Genomic DNA, 19,856 nt, shown 5'->3' on the forward strand with positions numbered 1-19,856 from the left:
TTTTAATCCTTCCAACCGAACTCCATGCGTATGCTTAAACGAAGTGGACCCGAGTGCCACGCATCGGCAAACTGCAATCCACATGCCTGGTATAATGTACACTGTATAATCCTCAAATGTTCTGAATGTTCTGGGAATCCAGTTGCGCTGGTTTCAAAGGATTGGCCACCCACTCCATCTTCGACAGAGGCCATACCCTAGCAATTATCTTCCCATTAATGAGACCCATGGGTACGGGACCGTAATTCCTCGAATCTCTAGACCAGGGAAGATTGTCGCCGGCCAGAAAGACATGGCCTTCGGGGATCTGTACAAACATCACAAGTTAGCGATTGAACCCAACCAGGACCAAAACATATAACCCACCTGAATCATATTCCCCTCCTTGCCAATGCCCGTACTAAGCGGCTTATCTTGACAGACAAAATCCCCAGGCATGCCCACTACCCGCTTGGCAACGTGCACGCCTTGGAAGTTCGGATGACCATATCGCACGACATCCCCAACCTCAATTCCTTTGCCATTTCGGTGGACACGCGATATAAGGAGCCAGTCGCCTCGCACATCGAAGGTAGGGTACATCGAAGGGCCCTCGCTGAGCTGGACAGTTATCAGGTGCTCCCAGATCAGCGCGCATGCGCAGAACGTGCTGGTGCCATTGAGCGCAAGCCGGCCAATGGTGCGCAAATTGGTAGCCTTTATTGCAGACCGGATGAAGTGCTCCATCTGTGGTGAATTGGAAACATGATCTTGCTCAGGTCGAGCTGCATCAACTGTTCCGCGGTTGGTCGGGAGCGGTCATGTGACCGTACGGAGCCTTTAAAATGCGTTTTTTTGCTCCACATTTTCATCTTCTCCCATCATCAGTCAATCTATTCTGTGTCTTGCACCAGCGATTGATAGAATATCGCCGTCGCATTGGATTTTGATATCCAGGAGCCTTCCAGCTACATCAGCTGCCCATTGATGTTTGGGTGCTGGGCTGAGAAGGACCTGGATATACATTTATGCCTCGATTATTTTGAGCACTTCTACTATCACTAGAGATGCTCAAACAGACGATATACTTTACACATACACCCCATACCCCTACCCATACCCCTACCCTCAATCCCGTTAGGGATGTTCGCTTCTCCAAATGCTAGAGCTTGCCGTCGCCGAAATACATAACCAGGACGAGCACGTGTGGAATATGAAGCAAGATGAACACAACCAGCCTATCTTGTCAGATAGACTGTCCCCCAGTGTGCCTCACTTTGACCCCATTTCATTATGGGACTGGGTTCGTGAGACATGCATAGCGGGGAGACATCTCAATTAGACAATTTATTATCATTTTCAATTTCTCACGCTCCCTTAAGTTTTCTTGTAGCCTTGATGTATCGATGAGATATATCTATGCCTAAATCAAAGTGACTTTTTACACCAAGAATCAGCATCTAGCAACCATGTCAGTCCAAGTCCAAGCCAACCAACAAGCTTAATACATACCGGGATGCTTTTCAACCGGTTCAATGCCCTCCCTCTTTTTCGCCTTCTGTCGATGGTCCACTCCATACCTCTTATTCCGATCCTCTAGCAACGAATCCAACCCTGCAGGATGCGCCAACTCCACACTCTCATTCGATACAAAGCTACCCATCAACTGTGGCGGGCCTAAAGGCACAGGGTCTCCACGATCAACCTGCCAGAAATGATAAGTCTTGCCATAGATGGGTGCAACGTCGTGCATCTCGGCCGTCTCGGCAGCTTCCCATACAGCATCGGGCACACCAGCCGGTGCTGGCATGACCAGCATGCCGCTGTTGACCTCGAACTCGTGCGTGTGCCAGAGTTTACGCTCTTCGGTAGGAAGAGTCGCGAAAATTCGCGGCGAGACCATGTATTCTACACCGATGAGACGGGCGTTTGCCTTGGGCGAGTCATAGATCAAGCATTGGCGGATATCTGGATGAGGTATTAATGTTCAGCTCATGGGATATTCGGTAGTTTTTCTCTGCTCCAAACATGAATGCTGTGACATACGTACCCTCTGTTAGATGAGTGCAATAGTGATCGGCCTCGACGCATCGGGTTGGATCGTTGGCGTAAACGTGGAATGCATTGAGATGTGCGCAGATTTGTTTTACGGGCGTAAAGTCCTGGATCATCGCAGCTCCACTCTCGAGAACTCGACTTTTCATTGTCCGTGGATCGCCTGGGAGTTCATTTCCATTGCCGCAACAGGTCTTTCCGGTGTTTGACATTTTGCAGCCGTATGTATGTATGACGAGTTCGACGGTTATATTCGCGAACTGTAAATGGATGTTTACCAATATATTCTTAAACGGACGAAATCCGGAATTAGTACTTAAATATAATATAAATTCATGAGGCAAGATTCTTAGATTGTTTCCGTTGCATTGACGTCACGATGATTGTTGATTTCCCATTTGGAGCTCTTTAGGTACTATTGCAGCTTTATTACAAGTGGCTAGGTAATTGGTGGGAATAAGAAAACGAGGAATTTTTGTACTTCGGGCTGCCAAGGTATGACAAGTGATGCAGGTTGTGGTCCAATATAAAGCGTTATACGGAGTATATTGTAAGTTATTTTTATGGCATGGAATATGCACATATATCATCATCGGGCGACACCACTTATTGAAGCGGCCGCATCAATTGCGCTTCTGATATTTTGGACTTAATCTGCCTCGATAACTTATGCGATAATCTCCTTTTGCTCCAACAAGTCATAAGTTGGAGCCTTCCTCATATCAAAGTTGCCCTGGCCATCAAAACGGTGCTGATCTTTCTTCCGTTGGCAGTAGGCCATTGCTTCATTGCGCACTATGCTCCACTCAAGCATCCTCGTGCCTAAAGCTTTGTGATCGGCCTTGAGCGTTTCCAAAGCCTCCTTTACCCATGCAACGCAATTCCATCCCGGTCGATTCTGTCGGACAGGCGTATTGCGCATAATTTCGGCTACATGATATCCATCCAATACCTTGCCAATCATGATACGAACGAGTAACATGCTAGTAGCGGTAGCGGTAAGTGAACACTCGAGCTCTTCGAAGTGCCACTCAGAGCCTCCTCCCAACTTTGGACTCTCGTTTGCGTGGTAACAGAAACCCGTGCTATTCTCTCTCTCAAATTTGGGCCCTACAATCAGGGACCAATGGTACCTGGTCAAGATATGGTATTAATCTTGCTGGCTGCTTGAACATAACATCATGGATGGTGATCTCACGTGTCTTCCTTGCCTGGCATGGTTGGTTTGCCTCCTCGTGCTTGGAGAACAACATACATGCGGTCTTTGTTAGAGGGCATTGCAAGTGACGTTGACCAGGATTGCAAGAATTCTGTTAATTGGGCCGATTATTGCTGAAAGGATGGTCGCGGTGGGATTCTCCTTTAAATCTAGTCTATACCGGGCTCTACGGATGTCTTTATATGTTTGTGGCTCAGTGCTTTCCATAAGCTTTCCCCAAAGCTATAGCCGCTCTTGGATACGATGTGATGTGATTCGGGTGCAGTAGATCTTCCAATAGCTCTTAAAATAGAACCAAATTGGGCACTTTGCTTGGATAGTTGCCTTGTACGTTGAACAGAAAAAAGGGGGCCAATTGCATCTGCAGAAATTCCAACCCAACACCAAGCCCCTGCAAGTAGGACCAGGTGTAGCATAAAAATAGAAAAGGAAATACAAAGTCACGGGGGGCGCAACCCGACCGGTCCACCAAGGTCAGCTGATCTTGGTGTACACACCACGTGGTCAGCAGCCCCTCATAAGCTGCAGCTACTGCGTACACAATATCAACCTTCTCTTCCCCATAGCTTCCAGCGTAACAACTGGTAGCATGTTTTGATTACACCAAGAGTGACCCCAGAGATGGAACTTGAGCTGGTTGTATTTTTGCTTCAATTTTACACCCCACCGCACCAGTGACCGGTGCTACAAGATGATGACCCCATTAACGTCAACAAACCATCGTAGCGCCGGTAGTAAGCGCTACAGGGACGAACTTGCAAGTAGCACCGGCACTAAATGCGACCAGGCGGCTCCGTCAATATAAAAAACCCCGCAACGCTGGCATCTAGCGCCTCATGGTACCTTCTTACAACTAAACCCGACCGCAGCAAGTAAGAGCTGTGAGGCTTTCAGTGTCGCCAATACCACCCATCACTAACACCGAAATCAACAACATAGTGCAATCGATAGCGGCAACCGTTTCGATGGATCCACCCCGGTAATTCAAGGCGTATCCAGGTACTGACACCACGCCTATGGATAACACCCTCCCGCAAACTAAGGTGCTTCGTTCTCCAGGTTATGGTTCCAGCGCACACCGTCTGTGAATAATGTCTTCCCGATGTTGATCGCTTTCCTTATGTTCCACTATAAGTCTCCATTCATCTGATCTCACCGAGCTATGACACCGCTATGACACCGCTATGACACCGCTATGACTCCCCGGCCGGTGCGGGCCGCTTTTCGGAGACAGTATAGTGGGTTGTCATGATGCTTATCCGTCGCATTGACTCGTAGGCCCCGACATGTACGCGTGAAAGGGAAAAGAGCGAAATCAGCCCTGTGATAAGAATGGTGCTGCTTATTGATTCTCAACCATCCAATTTAGCTTTTCTGATAAGGTGCAATATCGAATTTATTAAGGTGTGGTGTGCTGTCACTCGCTTACTGGCCTCGAAGATCGGCAGGATTCCGTGTGGTGGAGAGCTCACGCGTTCCCTAGTGACAATATTGGGCTAGTAGCCCGGTAAGACTCGTTAAAATCTCCGAGAGGCCTGGAACTAACTTCAGTAAATTGAGTATGTAAGAACTAACGTCCCTAAACCTTAAATTCCTGATCATAATAGGGCCTTAATAAAGGTGTTTTAAATTGAAGGGCCCGAATGGAGAATAGATCGCTATAGAGGTGATATAACGTGGGCGTCTTCTTCCTGATTGGTTCGCCCTTCTTCCTAATTAGGCAATCCAATTTTACAAGTCTCCCTCAGCCTTTTACGAGTCTCCACGAGCTGTAACACGCACAAGATTCCGCGAAGAGATCTTGCAATTAGCTGTTTTCGTTTAGGATGCCGTTATTGTGCGTTTTGCTGATAGGATATTCGGGCAATCCTCGGCTCTACACGGGTGAAACTATGTCTCCCGTCGTCGGATCTTTTACTTACTTTGGAACACCTTGCAACAGCCCACTACTTGTATAGTTGTACTATAGGTATGAGTTTGAAGTGTGGATCTGATATTATGGGGCAACAAAACCATTGTCCATCCGGTTGTAAAGATACGCAGAATGATTTTATGCAGAAATTCCCGATTTCCCACGTTGCACTATAAAAAAATATAAAAAGAGAGTCTGATAAGCAAGCAAATATTCTAGAAAAGGAGGGGAATATACCACCTTTTTTCCTGCTATTCATTCCTCTTCTTCCTACTTACCTTACTGCTGGGTAATCTAATCCTTTCCCGATTCCACCTACTCTCTACAAAGTAGTGATCAAAAAAGGCCACCCCACCGACTCGCAGCAATAACGATGGCCGGCGAAGTTACCCTCGCGGAATATCTTTTCCTCAGGCTGCATCAACTCGGAGTGCGTAGTGTTCATGGTGTTCCTGGGGACTACAACTTAGTTGCGCTAGATTATGTTGAACCTTCAGGACTACACTGGGTTGGCAATGCCAACGAACTCAATGCTGGATATGCAGCTGATGGCTACGCGAGGATCAAGGGTATATCAGCATTGATAACTGCATTTGGAGTTGGAGAACTGTCTGCCCTGAATGCGATTGGTGGAGCATATGCAGAGAAGGCCCCGGTGGTTCATATTGTCGGTGTTCCGTCAACAGCATCCCAGGATCAGCATCTTTGTCTACACCATTCATTTGGGGATGGAAATTTCCGCCTTAATGCAGAGATCTACGCCAAGTTCACATGTGCTCAGGCAAACCTGAGAGATAAAGAGGCTGCTCCTGCATTGATCGACGAGACTTTGCGCCAATGCCTGCTCCAAAGCAGACCCGTTTATATTGAACTGCCCACGGACCTGGTCAAAGCTCGGATTCCAATTGCCAAGCTTGAAAAACCAATTGATCTATCTGTTTCTCCGAATGATCCGGTCATTGAGAATTCTGCTATCGAAGATATCCTCAAGCGATTGTATGCTGCCAAACAGCCCTTCATTATTGTCGACGGCTTTGCCTCTCGGTATGGAATAAGCTCTGAGGCAGATGACCTCGTTCGTGTCAGTGGAATTCCGACTTCAACTACGCCATTTGGGAAAGGAATCGTTAACGAGACATATCCGAACTTCCATGGTATCTACGCAGGAGCTGCAGGCAAGGATATATATGTGCCCTGGGTGAAATCCTGCGACCTCGTTATCCGAATTGCACCGTTAAACGCAGACACCAATACCTACAGCTTCACTACATTGACAAATCGCAACGTGACCATCGAGGTTCACCAGAATGGAGTGGAGGTTTGTGGAGCGTTCTATCGTGATCTGGACACTAAAACTCTCCTGCGAAAACTGCTCGATCGTCTGGATACGTCAAGGCTGCCGCGACTTAGCCCGTACCCAGACCTTGGAAATCCTAAAAAAGAGCACGATGAGCTCGCACAGCCGGCCCGTGACGCAATCATTGACCAAGATACTTTCTGGCAGCGAATTTCAAACTTCTTCCGCCCTGGCGACATTCTCATGACCGAAACTGGCACTTCATCTTCCGGCGGAAGAGACTTCGTCTTGCCTCCACAAACAACAGTGATCAACTCCGCTCTCTGGCTTTCGATCGGGTATATGCTTGCTGCATGCAGCGGTGCGTCCCTCGCTCAGCGCGAGATGATATCAGCAAAGAGCCGCCCGAACGGTCGAACAATTCTTTTTGAAGGAGACGGCAGTCTCCAGATGAGCGTGCAGGCTATTGGAGATATCATTCGCAACCGCCTGGATATAACTATCTTCGTGATCAATAACAACGGCTACACCATTGAACGCTATATCAACGGTATGCACGCGGGATATAATTGGGTGCAGCCTTGGCGGTATCTGGAGTCAGCGCGGTACTTTGGTGCTCCCGAGAACGATCCCGAGTACCCGGTGTTCAATAAGCGAGTCGAAAATTGGGGCGAGTTGATGGACGTTATGCAAGATAAGCAGCTGCAGGCTGGCAAGGGCTTTAACATGGTGGAAGTTATCATGAAAGAAGAAGACGCACCGGTATCATTGAAGAACCTTGTGCGAATGGCGGCGAAGAGAAATGAGGGAGGTAGTGAGCCTGCAGCACCCATAACATCACACAAGAAGAGACGTATTTCGCGGTTGTGATAGCTCGAACTTAACAAATTCAACACTCGTGATCGTCTAGTGCGCTTCCCCCTTAGGTCAGTCACATAAGTCAAATCTATAGGATTGTGATAATCACCACCTATGTAGACACTGATTATCTGCCATCACAGTCCACGATATTCTTGTGTTAGATTTATAGAACTCACTCAAGGGATCACTGTACTCTACCCAGTTTGATCTAATGCTGTTAATCACAGGTCATACATAGAAAAGTCGCTTGCACAAAGTATGGTTTTTTATACCGCTTTCACATACATCTAAAAAGACATCACAAGGCCGCAAATGCGGCTGATATAAAATAACAAAAAGAAAAGACATACAATAGCAAGGATTCGCTGGTGGTCACCCACCCAACTACCCCAACTACTGACTCACCGGCGTGTGGCTTAGACGCGGCCGATAGTCTAGTGAGTGCTGGATGGGTGAGAAAAAGGCGAGGGCCGCTTTTACGTCGCGCGACAGGGGGTGAACAGGCTGAGTTGGTTATAGATGGGACGTGTAATGTATCATGCACTTGATACTAGACATCTTGGCATCTGCATGTCGTCACATATTGATAAATGATAGGTAACAGTGCCAAGCGCCCAACCACCCATACTCTCTCTTACCATCCTCGGGTCCTGCTGGCTGTCAATCAACTGGAGGATGACCATGTGAAAAACCTGACTGCTGTGGATTCACTTTCCGGCGGGTATTTTGAAGGTTAAAGCAAAAGTTCCCATTGGGAAAAAGGCTGGGGTAAATAGAGAAAACTTCATTGTGATAGCACGAGCCTATTTCCAGATGTCGGTTTTCGAGAGCAGAGAAAGGATGATGCTACTTATATATGGAATACTACAATGACTTTGTCCTAAATCAACAGATTGCTAATAAGATAACCTATGGGGAAAGATCAATACCATTCTAGGGCATTTGGGACGATTAGAAAACGAATACGGCTCCATTGAAGAAATGGACAACGACATATTTGACGACGCTGTTTCATTACCAGTAACTACTTAGCTATTCATTGATTTACACGCGTCATTGGAACCATCGTCAGTACAAACAATGTCTACTATGTCTCATAGCCAATAAGTATCAAGCCGCTAATCAGGTTTTCGGATATTTCGGAACACCATTTCACAAACTATGGTGTAGTGATTGTATGTTTCCAATTAATCGTCTCGAAATATGCCTTTCACTGCCAAAGAAAGGAAGAAGGTTGAAAAACTGAGACGGAAATACAGAATTGAATTCCGCGGAGAGATGCCAAGCTGTGACTGGCCTGAACAAAGTTAGGATCGTGGCATCAGGGCAGAAAGATTGTGCAAGTATGATTTATCCAGACACTGGCATATTTTCCACCTTGATGTCAACTCATCCTGGTATGCCTGATGAGGATCATAGAAGCACTCAGGATAATTACCATCAGAGCCTCAAGGCTTTTGAAGCACTGGACAGCCAACGAGGGATCATTCGACATGCCCCCTTTGTTGAGAGTCAATATCGTTGCTTTCCCGTAACAAGAGACAATGTGACGACAATGCTACAATCAACTCAAAATCAAGCTAAAAAGATTCTCGCCAGACAAATTACCACAGAGTTGCCACAGCTTTCCCTATCGATAAATTGGGCCTGCCTGAGTATGATATGGACTATTTGCGCCGATGTGACTACCCTGGGTTCGAATTTATGGATGGGAATCTTGTAGATACTATTCCCATCTGGCTGGCGTTGCAGATTAAGTTGCTGGAGGTGGGTGCTGCGAAGTATTAGAGGATTAAATATACTAGAATCAACATCATGCCACATGTTTCGATAATTTTTATTTTATTTCTGTCAATTGTAATTGAGCCATCCTTCCTGATACGCGACCCATGCCCCTAACGTAAGGGTTTGCGTATATAACCATATTTCCAACGCTTTATAAGGATCCTGAACCATCGTAGACGTGATAGGCTCTGTTAAGCCAAAGCACACCTGTAAATGCTCGAGGGTAGAGGACTTGCGGACAACGATTTTAAACCCACCCGGTGTCATAGTAGCGATGCGACACTTCCGCCGCGCCTTTCGGTCTATCAAGAGGAGGACAAATTGCTCTGCATCCAACGAACCAGCCGGTGCATTTTCTTTGCTCCGGCTTTCCCATTGCAAAATCATTCTGCCTGGGTCGGAAATATCTTTGTTTTCGTTGCTCATGGTAAATCGGTAATTAGGTGTCGATTGATCGGGTCCTGTGCTTACGCTGGTCTGCCATCTGCACCGCGCATCGCGGAAATAAATTGTTGAATTTGTGTTGTCGTTATGACACATTGCTGCCACAATATCCTTCTGTAGAGTGGAACCTTCACTATCCTGCTTCGCGTTGGAAAAGTCTTTCTGTCGCCCGATCGAAGTAGTAATATACGACTCGTCGAGAGTCGCATAAACATCACCCGACCTCATCTTGACTTTCTGATGAAAGTTGCGAGTCAATTTTGATTTGCGAAATAGTGGTTGCCATATTTCCAGTACTGGTACTGGTCGCTCATTTGGCGCGAGTTGTTGGATTTGAAGAAGCAGCTTCGGAGCAAGACCAAGTGAAGATTTTGGCGCAGGGCGAGCGATCTGGAAATCCGCTTGGATTTTAGTTCGTGTGGGCTGAGACATTCTGAAATCCCATTAGACAAGGCCAAAATTCAAGTTGGTGGGAGCTGCGTACCGCTGTTCGCTTTTAGTGTCACTTTCGTAGACAACTGACTGCGAGCTCATGTTGGGCTCAAACGGCATGGAGACCGTGATGGTTTAATTCGACTTGTCTGAGTGGGATAGACAGGTAGTTTTTCTCTCATTCACCAACTCATTGAATGCCTCGGGCATTCTTATAAATAGTTATTTCTTGGGCCTATAGGCCATGTCCGCATCTACCGTAAAAACGGTTCTAGGGCTCGCACACGCTGATTCTGAGGCAGCACCGTTTTTCTCCTGCCTATCGCTGCCATGCTAAGAGTCCAGATGTCTGGAACAAGTACGGTATGTTGTGATTGGCTCTTTTATAAGCTCGTGAAGTGGCCCAGCGAGACTAAATATTTCCGAATCAAGAGAGCACTTAGCCGTTTTGGGAAATATTCGAGCGTGTGGGGTTAATCCATGCACCCGCCCCACAAACAGGTCCACTTCGGGAAAGCCGTAGAGCGATTCCAGCATTCCATGCAAACGTTAACTTGAGACTTCAGTGTTAGTTCTTGCGGTTAGAAAACCTTGTATTGCGACTGCAGATTTACAAATTATCATCGGAGAAATTAATAATATGGTTTGTCAGAACACTCCTGTACTTTTTAGCCTTTGGTCTTAATCGCCGCTGTTGATTCCCATCGATCAGACCAACGAGGGTGCGTCTCCACTGGACGGGCCAACGCACTAAATCAGGCAATGATCAAACGCATCTATAGCCTACGCCCTGTCAAGCTATGATAAGAAATCCATGACTCTAGTCTCATCACAAAAGTTACCAGCCGGATTGTTGCCTAAGCCTCGATGTCCTAAAACGGTATCTATTGAGCGCGCCATGGAGCAGATGCGAACTCGGTTTCTGGAGGTGAACAGTCTTTATGTACATGCCCATGTGAGCTTTGTGGAAGTATAAAGTGGCGGACAGCCTCAGGGACAGGACTTAACAGACACAACCTTTTTCTTTTCCAAAAGTCTCCTACTTTCATCAATCATCAGCTTTCATTCTCGAGTCATGCGCTTCCTTCAACTGCTTTCCGTCTTATTTGCCACTGGAGTGCTGGCGGTGAGAGATTCAAGCTGCCCTCCCTTCCCTTCCTCGGTGATCGAATTCTCCTCTGAATTCAAACAGCCAGATCCTCCTATGATAAAGGCTGAGTACGAGACCAACTTTATCCAACACAAGTGGTAGGTGACAGATGCTGATACAAGCCCTACTTCTATTTTTCAAACTAACAGAGCAACAGGAATCAAAACCTGTCGCACATCACGACTGGTTTCATCAATAACTCGCCATCTCAGAATTTCGTTCGAGTTGATGAAGCCTTCAATGGTAGCCTGGCCTCGTCCTTTTTCAATTATGCCAACTCTACCCAAGAAGGGTTGGTGGACAACACTTTGACCACCTTTGATCATAAATCCAACGAGCCGACTATATGGAAGGGATTTGTCAACTCAAACTTCCCTTTGCTCCCTGAAGACATACTAATCAAAGCCGGTGCTGTTTTTGGCGGACTGGTCCGGCGACAGTTCAATAAGGACCTTGTGGCAGCTGTAAGTAGCTTTTTCCATGTTCAGCGTATTAAATCCAGGCCCAGTGCTGAAGCTGAAAATAATATCATCAGTGGAATATTATGTACCAGGGAATTTTTCCTGTCACAATCTACGTGAGCAACTGCAATATTGTGGTTGGGTACGACTATTTTACTCCCGGATTGCGTACCAGAGTTATCACTGAATACTTCAACATCCAAGCCTAGGCTGCTTCTACGTGATGGGATTGTGGTTGAGCCATTCCCGCCAAAACGGCTGCGGTGGAGTTTCTATCGTCGATTAGGTAGTGTTGAATCCCGCCTTCTCGATGACATAAACAATAAAGAATTGTCCAAATTGTCTCAAAGAACAACTCTCAATTATAAATTTCGCCGTAAATCACCTAAAGTCTGATAAAGTAATTTTCTTTTTATTTGAAGACTAGCTTGTTGATACACAGGACTTTATCATCAACTTACGCGCTGTCCTCGCGTTGAGTATTATAACTTGATTTTCTTTTGAACTAGATGATTTTCCTTGCCACTTCGAAGACTCTGTTGAGTACTTGCCCAGTACCACAGCAGGTAGCTTTGGGCCTGTGTGAGATTCTGTAAGGATTGTATGGTTTCTATTGGGTAGTATTAATTACTAGCTAAATATAGAATGTATTATATCAGCGCTAAGCCTCGCTTAGTTAGCCCAAGTAAATCTTTTAGGTGCTTACTAAGCCATAGGTACGACCCCGGGAAGGTTGCCCAGGTGGTTGTGTAGCCTAAAGACATCTGTAAAGCAAGTACGGAGTACATTTGCCTCCGACACCGAGAGTATATAAACCCTACAAACCTCGCGGGAGCATATGTAGCAAGGGTATGGGTCACGTGACAGTATCAGCAGGCCCGAATCAGAGACTGACAGCCCTGTTAATCCGTTGGATGTTTTCTGATAACTTGAAAAATGACAGCAGAGCTATGTGTACGACTAGGCAAAATGACTAGACGTACTATCGGACCCCTGGACAAGCGCAAAAACACAACGCGCTGCCAATCTTGTGCGAACCGACGGGTAAAGGTGCGCAATCAGTACTCTGCTTCAATGAGATTAGTCAAACTTACCGATATTAACAGTGTGAAGGGGGTCAACCCTGCGAAAGATGCATCCGGACAAATAAGAGTTGTGAGCCGCAGCGGCTAGAGCAGACAGGAGTGAAATTCGTCCATATTCCGGGACATGTTCTGTCTCGTGCAATCCCCATGCAAGTGAAGAGGCATGATGACGCCATGTATCTGGATCATTTCGCATCTTTCCTTCAGCGATGTCATTTTAGCAAAGAGTTTGCCTCCACAAATGCAGACATAGTCACTATCATTGGCAAATACCCTCTGCTTTGGCATATCGCTATCGCAATCGGAGCTTTGGACGCTAGTAGGAAATGCTCTATCAGATCATTTGGTGAGCTTGAGTCTCCTAGGCATATTGCGTTCCGGGCTTGCGGTAGATCAATTCAAGATCTGCATTCGGCAATCTCGACGGAAAATCCAGTCTTTAGAGATGATGTGTTTTGGAGCACATTTCTCCATGGTCTTTTTGAGGTATGAGTATATTCATAAAATCAAAAACTCCACTAACCATCCATACAGCTGATGGCAGAAAAGTCCGCCGATTCATTTGCAAAACACATGGCTTTTGGTACATCTAAAATGCTGCTCATGTTGGAACCTACAGATCCGCTTTCGTTGCCCACGAAGAGCTTAATCGATGCTTTCTGGGTTCTTGAGACCAACAGAGCCATTCTTTATGGCGACAATATTTTAATTTCTCTAGACAAATGGCAGTGGAGTTCGACGCGAGAAAGCTGGCCAGATCCCATGAAGAAAATTCTCATGCTCATGGCACAGACTTCCGCATTTGCTAAAAGGCAAGTCATTTTTATTAACTCGATTGATAGATGCCGCTAACCATTTTAGGCTTTTTGACAAAGTTGAGAGCGTTCCTCAAAACCTGAGATCCTCTGATCCCGGATTGGACTCTCTTGCCTTAGAAGGTCTCGAGATCAAAGAAAGACTTCTCAGTTGGCAAGAAGGAAGCTATTTGAAAAGGTTACCGGTGGATCCTTTTACCAAACTGGCCGTCATCGTTCACCGCGCTCTTCTTTTATATCATTGCTGGAATTTTACTTTTTATTCATGCTGGATGACACGGAAAATTCCTCAGCTTAACCAAAGTGAGGTCGATGAACATATCGCCACAATTTTGGGTCTGTCTCAAAGTCTTCTCTCGGATACATTGATCCCGGGAGTCCTCTTGTTATTTCCTCTGCGAATGGCCGGAGCCCACGTTTTTGAGAGTCGTGCGCAGGAGGAAATATTGGGCACTATTCGCAAAATAGGGCAAAAAGGCTTCATCGTTTCTGATAGAATCGAAGTCGATTTGCAAGAGCTTTGGCATTACAAATTGGGAAAAGGAATTAAAGCGAATGAAATGTGAGCGTAGGATATTGTGAATCCTGTTCCCGTGGCTCGAGCTCTTGGGGGCGCTGAGGGATTCAAGGGATTTGTTGTACTCGTCGTCATTCTCTGGAAATCAGACGGTTGCTTGGCCATCGTGGTGCCAAAGGATGACCCGGGCCATTGGCCTTTTACGCCCTATAAATATTTAGAATTAACTAAAATTTTCCAATTATTTACAGCATATCTCGGAGTATTTCGAAACTCTTTCGACGCCGGACCGCCAGGAAGTGGAGGAAATGTCGACGTCTGGGAGGAAAAGGCCTTATCCAACGGCCCAGGCTACAAACAAGGAGAAAGAAGCAATCATCCTCAAGTTTCATGACATCATGGGGAAGTAGTTACAGTACATACAAATCGATTACGCCCGATGGCTAGCTAGCCAATAGGGCAGGTATTTGCAGGGCGCCATGCCCGAACGGGAAGGGGACGGCGGCCGATTAGCGGTGCAATAGGAGTATCTATAAAGGATCGACCTAGTAAGAGTAAATGAGCATGACTTCAATCTCAAAGCCGGCCAGTATGCTTGTGCCCCAATCTCTCTTGAATCGCTCGAGCGCACGAGACAATAGCATGCGCGGACACTCGTCGAACGTGTCCTAGGCCTCTTTGTGTTCTAAGAAACACATGACGGAAGCATTGTTCTCTCTAAAGCCACATGTACGTAACGAAGACCAGTCGGGACGAAGGACCCAGACCTCGAGGTCATTGCTAGTCGGAAAGCATTGCGGTGCCGTTGAGACTGTAATGATCATGCTCACTTGTGGAATAATATATTCCTCATTGCCTTGAGCAATCTGCACGCATCGAGCAACGGGAACGAATCGCGCGCGCAGAATGCCAGAGAAGTCGATCCGTTGAAGACAGATGTAGAGAGTTTGCCCATTCCGTTGAAGATATGTCTCAAGCTTTTCTTTGTCTGAGAGCATATTGACCTGACTAAATGTCAATACAGATTTGAACGAGATATGAACCAGGACTCTGTTACAAAGACGGTGACTGAGCGGGGTATATTGAGCTACACGTGATGGCCATCATACAGTACCCCTGGCCTCTCATGTTGCTACTATGTATATCTAGTGAGTCTTAGTGTTACTCCTACAGTCCCAAATTCTGGTTTACATAGTTAAGAAAGGCTTGTTCTCCTTGGGACCAGGGTCGGAATTAGAATCTGATTTTCTGGGAAAAATACCTTGTATTCAATTATGTATTCAACCATGATATTCGACAGTCTAGCCTACCCATGAGATCCATCAATATGCGTGGAATTTGGCCTCGCTGGACTATGATGCTTATCAGCCCATTCCCTTACAGCCTTTGGATCCTTGCACTGATGATGGGGAATCCCCCACCCCTCCACCTGGAAACGCCGTCCATCCTTCTCCACCCTCGCCCACTCCATAGTTAGATCAGCATTGCACATGATACCCTGCGCCAGGTATGCAAAGCAGTGATGCGGATGGTGATTATACAGTTGTTCACGAACCATTTCCTGCCGAGCATCTTCGTGCCAGCCATTACTCACGGCGTCCACTAGATGCCAGTAATACCTGCGGAGAAGGGCCTAGACGAGATATAAGTATTTTGATTGAAAAATACGAGCACTAGTAGGAGTTTGGAATCAACGTACCAGGCAGTGGAGCTCGTGATACATTGTTACAGAATATCGTTCAACGCTAGTCTGGGTGAGGATCCCAGGCTTGAGGTTATAGTCTTCAGGGTTGGGAATCTGAACAAAACCCTTGCCGGCTATGGTATTGGTTTGTTAGCTGATTTCTCTTTCATGAACGACTAACTATTGACTTACGTGGTACCAATGAGTCCCAGTAGGCGTCACTTTCTCGCGAGGGTGCTTCATACAGTTCCGGGATCTCTTCAAAAACGACCGTAGACAGGGGCACTTAGCAGAAATTGCGATCAGCATTTTAAACACTTCAGATGAGGCATGTATTAAACATACTTTGTGGTGCAAACTCCTTCACTTTGGACAGCCGTGACATTGGTCTTCTATCCCAGAAGACCCAAGCACTGCCAAGCCCGAGAGTGATACCAATAGCTAGTCCGATAATAATGTATAGAGAAAGCCGTATCCAGTTTGTTCTCCGATACCGAGGTAACTCGGTTTGAGTCACACCATCGGTGTCAGAGACAGCATCGCTACCCTCTGAGGACTCTTCCTTGTAAGGAAGAAATGACTGGGCACCCAATTGCTTATATCGTGCTGACTCGGAAGTTGGCTTTTGAAAAAATCCCAACGGCATAATGGAAGCTGTGAAATTCCAACGTTAGCTTAAGAAAGTGCGTTGGGCAAGAACTGCTATAATAACAGAGCTTAAGTATTTGGTGGGAATACTTTGCCTTACCCTTTAAAAGAGTTGATACGTGGAGGCTAGCAGATCACTCCTCGTTCTAGCACCGCGAATGCATGTTGCCAAAAGATATCGTGCACACGCGATTCCAAATCCCGAGCTGAAGTTCGAGGAGACTAATGCAATGTAACGTTATGTCATACAACATGATACCGAGAGAGTGGTTTTATTATTTCTATGCCTTGTTTGTGTCAATATCACAGTATACGTATACAGTAGGAGCGCATTGATCTTCGGCGCCAGGGGGCTCGTATAGAATAGGTGAGGGTGGTGAGGGTCTTAGGCGACCAGTCAAAAGCAAGTCCAGTTCAGCCTTATGCAAGAGTCATGCAGTAAGACCAACGCGTTTTACTCCCCCCAGCGGCACTACCCCGCGTTCATCACATAGCCAAGTTTGCAGGATTTGTAGCGCTTACTATTAAACTGGGCTAACGAATGGGAATTGGACGCTTCAAATGCCCACTGCAATTTGGGGCCCCGGATAGACCAATGTGGGGAGGACCGGGGCCAAGCTGCCTTCTTTTCTGGTCTAGTACTTTGAAATCAGATGCGGGGGCCAAGGCAACGGCGGCAAGCTTGTATATGCACGAGGAGCGGGAAGCCACCGGAAAGCGGCCCGGTCGATTACTTCGAGATCAGCGGCCAAAAGTCTATACTATTGGCAAGGCTAAATGTGGCGTCGCTTGGCTGTAACTCTTGATATCAGATGTATTTGCAATACTTTGGTCAGCAAAGGCTGCCACTTGCATTTACCCTTGCAATCCCCTCAATATTAGGGGCAAACCCAATAGGATGAAACACAGATTTATCAGCAGTCGGACAAAGTTTGTCATATTGGCATGATGGCGTGAGTGTACGTGTACGTGTAGATGTAGAAGGTTGGGGGCCTTATGCACCTCGAAAATGCAACTAGCAGTTTCTGGACATTTAGTGTAAAATCCAGAGCTCATTGCGTCTTCTCATTGCATAGCAAGGACTTGGGTATTCGAACGGCTTTCTTATCAAATTTGCTGAGTATCCATTCTCTCTACTCAACATACCCAAATATGTCGCTAGACGAGAGCCACTCTTCTCAAGATCCAGATAACTCTCGTCCACTGCTTTTTAAGGAGGACGATGAGGAACAGAGATATCACAGCTACCCACCAAAGCGCAAGCAAGGCTTTCGGTGGAATTGGGCCTTCATTCTCCATGGGTCTGCTTTTGCAATATACACAATCATCTTTTTGGCAGGAAGCAGCTTAGCTGTGACAAAGGGCTGCCATAGGGATTTAGTGTACTGTAAATCCCCTCATCTGAATCCAATCTCCAACTACAAATTAACATAAACCTCTCATAGCACCCGCAAGGTTCTCGGTTGAATACCAGAAAATAGCTTTTGATGGCGACCTCGAAAAAATGAATCCGTATAGAGGGCCTCCTCGTCCGGAACATGACGCAGCTTGGCATGAACTACTCCAATATTCCAATATTCGAGTTGGCAAAGATACACTCGACCGACTGAACAGATCTTCTATCAAACTTGCGGATGGTTCTGGTGACTATTTTGGCGGCCTAAGTGTTCATCATCACCTACACTGTCTTAAATACGTTCGTCATTACCTTCACCGAGACTACTACAATGCCACCGATGAGCTCAAAGAGTCAAACCTCGAAGAGCACATAGGTAAGATTGCTTCCCTGACACAAATCAAGCACTTCAAGAGGTTAATTCTACTATTCTCCAGATCATTGTCTCGATGATATACGGCAAACGCTTATGTGCCACGCCGATATCTCTATCTACACATATGACTGGATACCGAACTACCGCAAGCCGTGGCCGAATTTCAGGGTTGACCATGAATGTGTGAATTGGGAGCTTTTGGACGACTGGGCTAAAGAGCATTCGTTCTCAATATATGACCAGGCATCGCTGGTTCATCCAGAGCTGGGACTCTCATTTCCATCTGTCAATGGAGAGTTTGAGACTTCCGCTTCGGGGAACCATGTGCACTTTGTTCATCCTGATGGGCAAAATGGTAGTGGCATGGATCACGGAGGAAAGGGAAAGCATGAGGGCCACATGTAATTTGACTATTTCTAACTATTGTATTGCGAGATGAAGTCCTTCAAATCAAGCAAACGTATATGACATAAATGAAATTTGTGGAATCATATTGGCAGACTACAGTATTTCAATGTCACTAATATTGAGATGTAGTTTCCACTTGATAGTATCCATAACTGTCTACGGCTACAATCTTTCCCTTTTCTTGCCCTCCATATAGCCAAGTCCCCAAAGGTTCCAACGGTTAATACCATGTTCTCTGTTCAAAAGAAACCATATATCATGACCTCATGTCTTTTCTACTAATTTGTAGGCAACCTACATAGTTCGCATGATTTTCTCGCCCCAAGCGGCATACACATCTCGGCTCACCTACTGAGTACGAGCTCATCCCGTTTACCCGAATAAAAAACTTGATTGCGTGTTCATCTGCGCTTATGATCTAGACCACGTCTAGCCTACAAGCCCCGCATGTCTTCATTTTTGGCTCGGGATTTGAACTCGCTCGCTCAGCATTAGCACATCCCAGCTGCTTGCATGGTAGTACTAATTGCGCGTTCATCTGGACCTATGATCTAGATCACGTATTCCGCCTGAAAGCCCTGCATGTCTTCATTTTTGAGTCAGGGTTTGTAGACCGACAATACCCCGCTGCAGGGTGAATATGTCTCAGTTCGGTCATAAGGTGGAACTATGTAGATCTACCAAACGAGGGTCCAATTCAAGCGCCATATGTGCACAACTAACGTTTCACTGCAGAGTAGTATAGGCCTACGGGATTCTCGGCGTCTTACCCAAGATGCGCCGTCGATCAGGTAGCTGACGAGGCTGCATAAGACGCCATTTAGTCATAATCACGTCTTTTGGCTTTAGCCAACCAAACTAGTTAGTCTCTTAAGTATAAACGGTAGATATGGGGTATAAGAGCGACTTCCTTTGTCTATTCTCCATGAATTCCAACCAAAAGTTATCTTTCCAGTATCTGGGAACACAACCACGTCCTGATCCAAGAACCAGTTTGAATATTTTTGAACATGCGCATTGCAAACATTCTTCTGCTATTGCCAGCTTTGGCTGTAGCATTACCATTGGCAGGGCCAAGTAATGGTTAGTAGCCCTGCATGTTTCAAGTACCTCGAGTTGATAATGATATCAGTTCTATGTCTGGGTGTAGAGAGGCGCGACCTTGATCAAGACGCCGCCAAGGGCTATACCAAGCGTGACGTCGACGAAGATGCTGCTAAAGGTTATACCCGGCGCGATGTCGACGAGGATGCCGCGAAGGGTTATACCCGGCGCGACGTTGACGAGGATGCTGCCAAAGGTTATACCCGGCGCGATGTCGACGAGGATGCT

The 19,856-nt window shown here is 46.3% G+C and overlaps 7 protein-coding genes across 7 annotated transcripts; 3 read left to right on the forward strand and 4 right to left on the reverse strand.

The window, feature by feature from the left end:
* Positions 1-112: 112 nt before the first annotated feature.
* Positions 113-2,246, reverse strand: PEX2_097420 (Peptidase S26A, signal peptidase I; the record flags this gene model as incomplete). The annotated part of the gene is made up of 4 exons (XM_016747012.1): positions 113-307; positions 367-773; positions 1,492-1,947; positions 2,030-2,246. The coding sequence occupies 4 exons, from the start codon at positions 2,244-2,246 to the stop codon at positions 113-115; spliced, it is 1,275 nt and encodes a 424-aa protein (XP_016598311.1).
* Positions 2,247-2,701: 455 nt separating this feature from the next.
* Positions 2,702-3,312, reverse strand: PEX2_097430 (uncharacterized protein; the record flags this gene model as incomplete). Its single annotated transcript, XM_016747013.1, has 2 exons — positions 2,702-3,167; positions 3,233-3,312. The coding sequence occupies 2 exons, from the start codon at positions 3,310-3,312 to the stop codon at positions 2,702-2,704; spliced, it is 546 nt and encodes a 181-aa protein (XP_016598312.1).
* Positions 3,313-5,538: 2,226 nt separating this feature from the next.
* Positions 5,539-7,332, forward strand: PEX2_097440 (alpha-keto acid decarboxylase family protein; the record flags this gene model as incomplete). The annotated part of the gene is made up of 1 exon (XM_016747014.1): positions 5,539-7,332. The coding sequence occupies one exon, from the start codon at positions 5,539-5,541 to the stop codon at positions 7,330-7,332; it is 1,794 nt and encodes a 597-aa protein (XP_016598313.1).
* Positions 7,333-9,174: 1,842 nt separating this feature from the next.
* PEX2_097450 (uncharacterized protein) lies at positions 9,175-10,086 on the reverse strand (the record flags this gene model as incomplete). Its single annotated transcript, XM_016747015.1, has 2 exons — positions 9,175-9,985; positions 10,037-10,086. 2 exons carry the CDS (start codon positions 10,084-10,086, stop codon positions 9,175-9,177), a joined length of 861 nt encoding a protein of 286 aa, XP_016598314.1.
* A 973-nt stretch (positions 10,087-11,059) lies between these two features.
* PEX2_097460 (uncharacterized protein) lies at positions 11,060-11,804 on the forward strand (the record flags this gene model as incomplete). Its single annotated transcript, XM_016747016.1, has 3 exons — positions 11,060-11,232; positions 11,292-11,598; positions 11,670-11,804. 3 exons carry the CDS (start codon positions 11,060-11,062, stop codon positions 11,802-11,804), a joined length of 615 nt encoding a protein of 204 aa, XP_016598315.1.
* A 2,876-nt stretch (positions 11,805-14,680) lies between these two features.
* On the reverse strand, positions 14,681-16,081 carry PEX2_097470 (uncharacterized protein; the record flags this gene model as incomplete). Its single annotated transcript, XM_016747017.1, has 5 exons — positions 14,681-15,016; positions 15,394-15,645; positions 15,712-15,830; positions 15,889-15,981; positions 16,042-16,081. The coding sequence occupies 5 exons, from the start codon at positions 16,079-16,081 to the stop codon at positions 14,681-14,683; spliced, it is 840 nt and encodes a 279-aa protein (XP_016598316.1).
* A 1,415-nt stretch (positions 16,082-17,496) lies between these two features.
* PEX2_097480 (oxidase ustYa family protein) lies at positions 17,497-18,521 on the forward strand (the record flags this gene model as incomplete). The annotated part of the gene is made up of 3 exons (XM_016747018.1): positions 17,497-17,731; positions 17,790-18,116; positions 18,178-18,521. 3 exons carry the CDS (start codon positions 17,497-17,499, stop codon positions 18,519-18,521), a joined length of 906 nt encoding a protein of 301 aa, XP_016598317.1.
* Positions 18,522-19,856: the final 1,335 nt, after the last annotated feature.

Source organism: Penicillium expansum, assembly GCF_000769745.1.
Source record: "Penicillium expansum strain MD-8 chromosome Unknown contig343, whole genome shotgun sequence".
Taxonomy (NCBI): domain Eukaryota; kingdom Fungi; phylum Ascomycota; class Eurotiomycetes; order Eurotiales; family Aspergillaceae; genus Penicillium; species Penicillium expansum.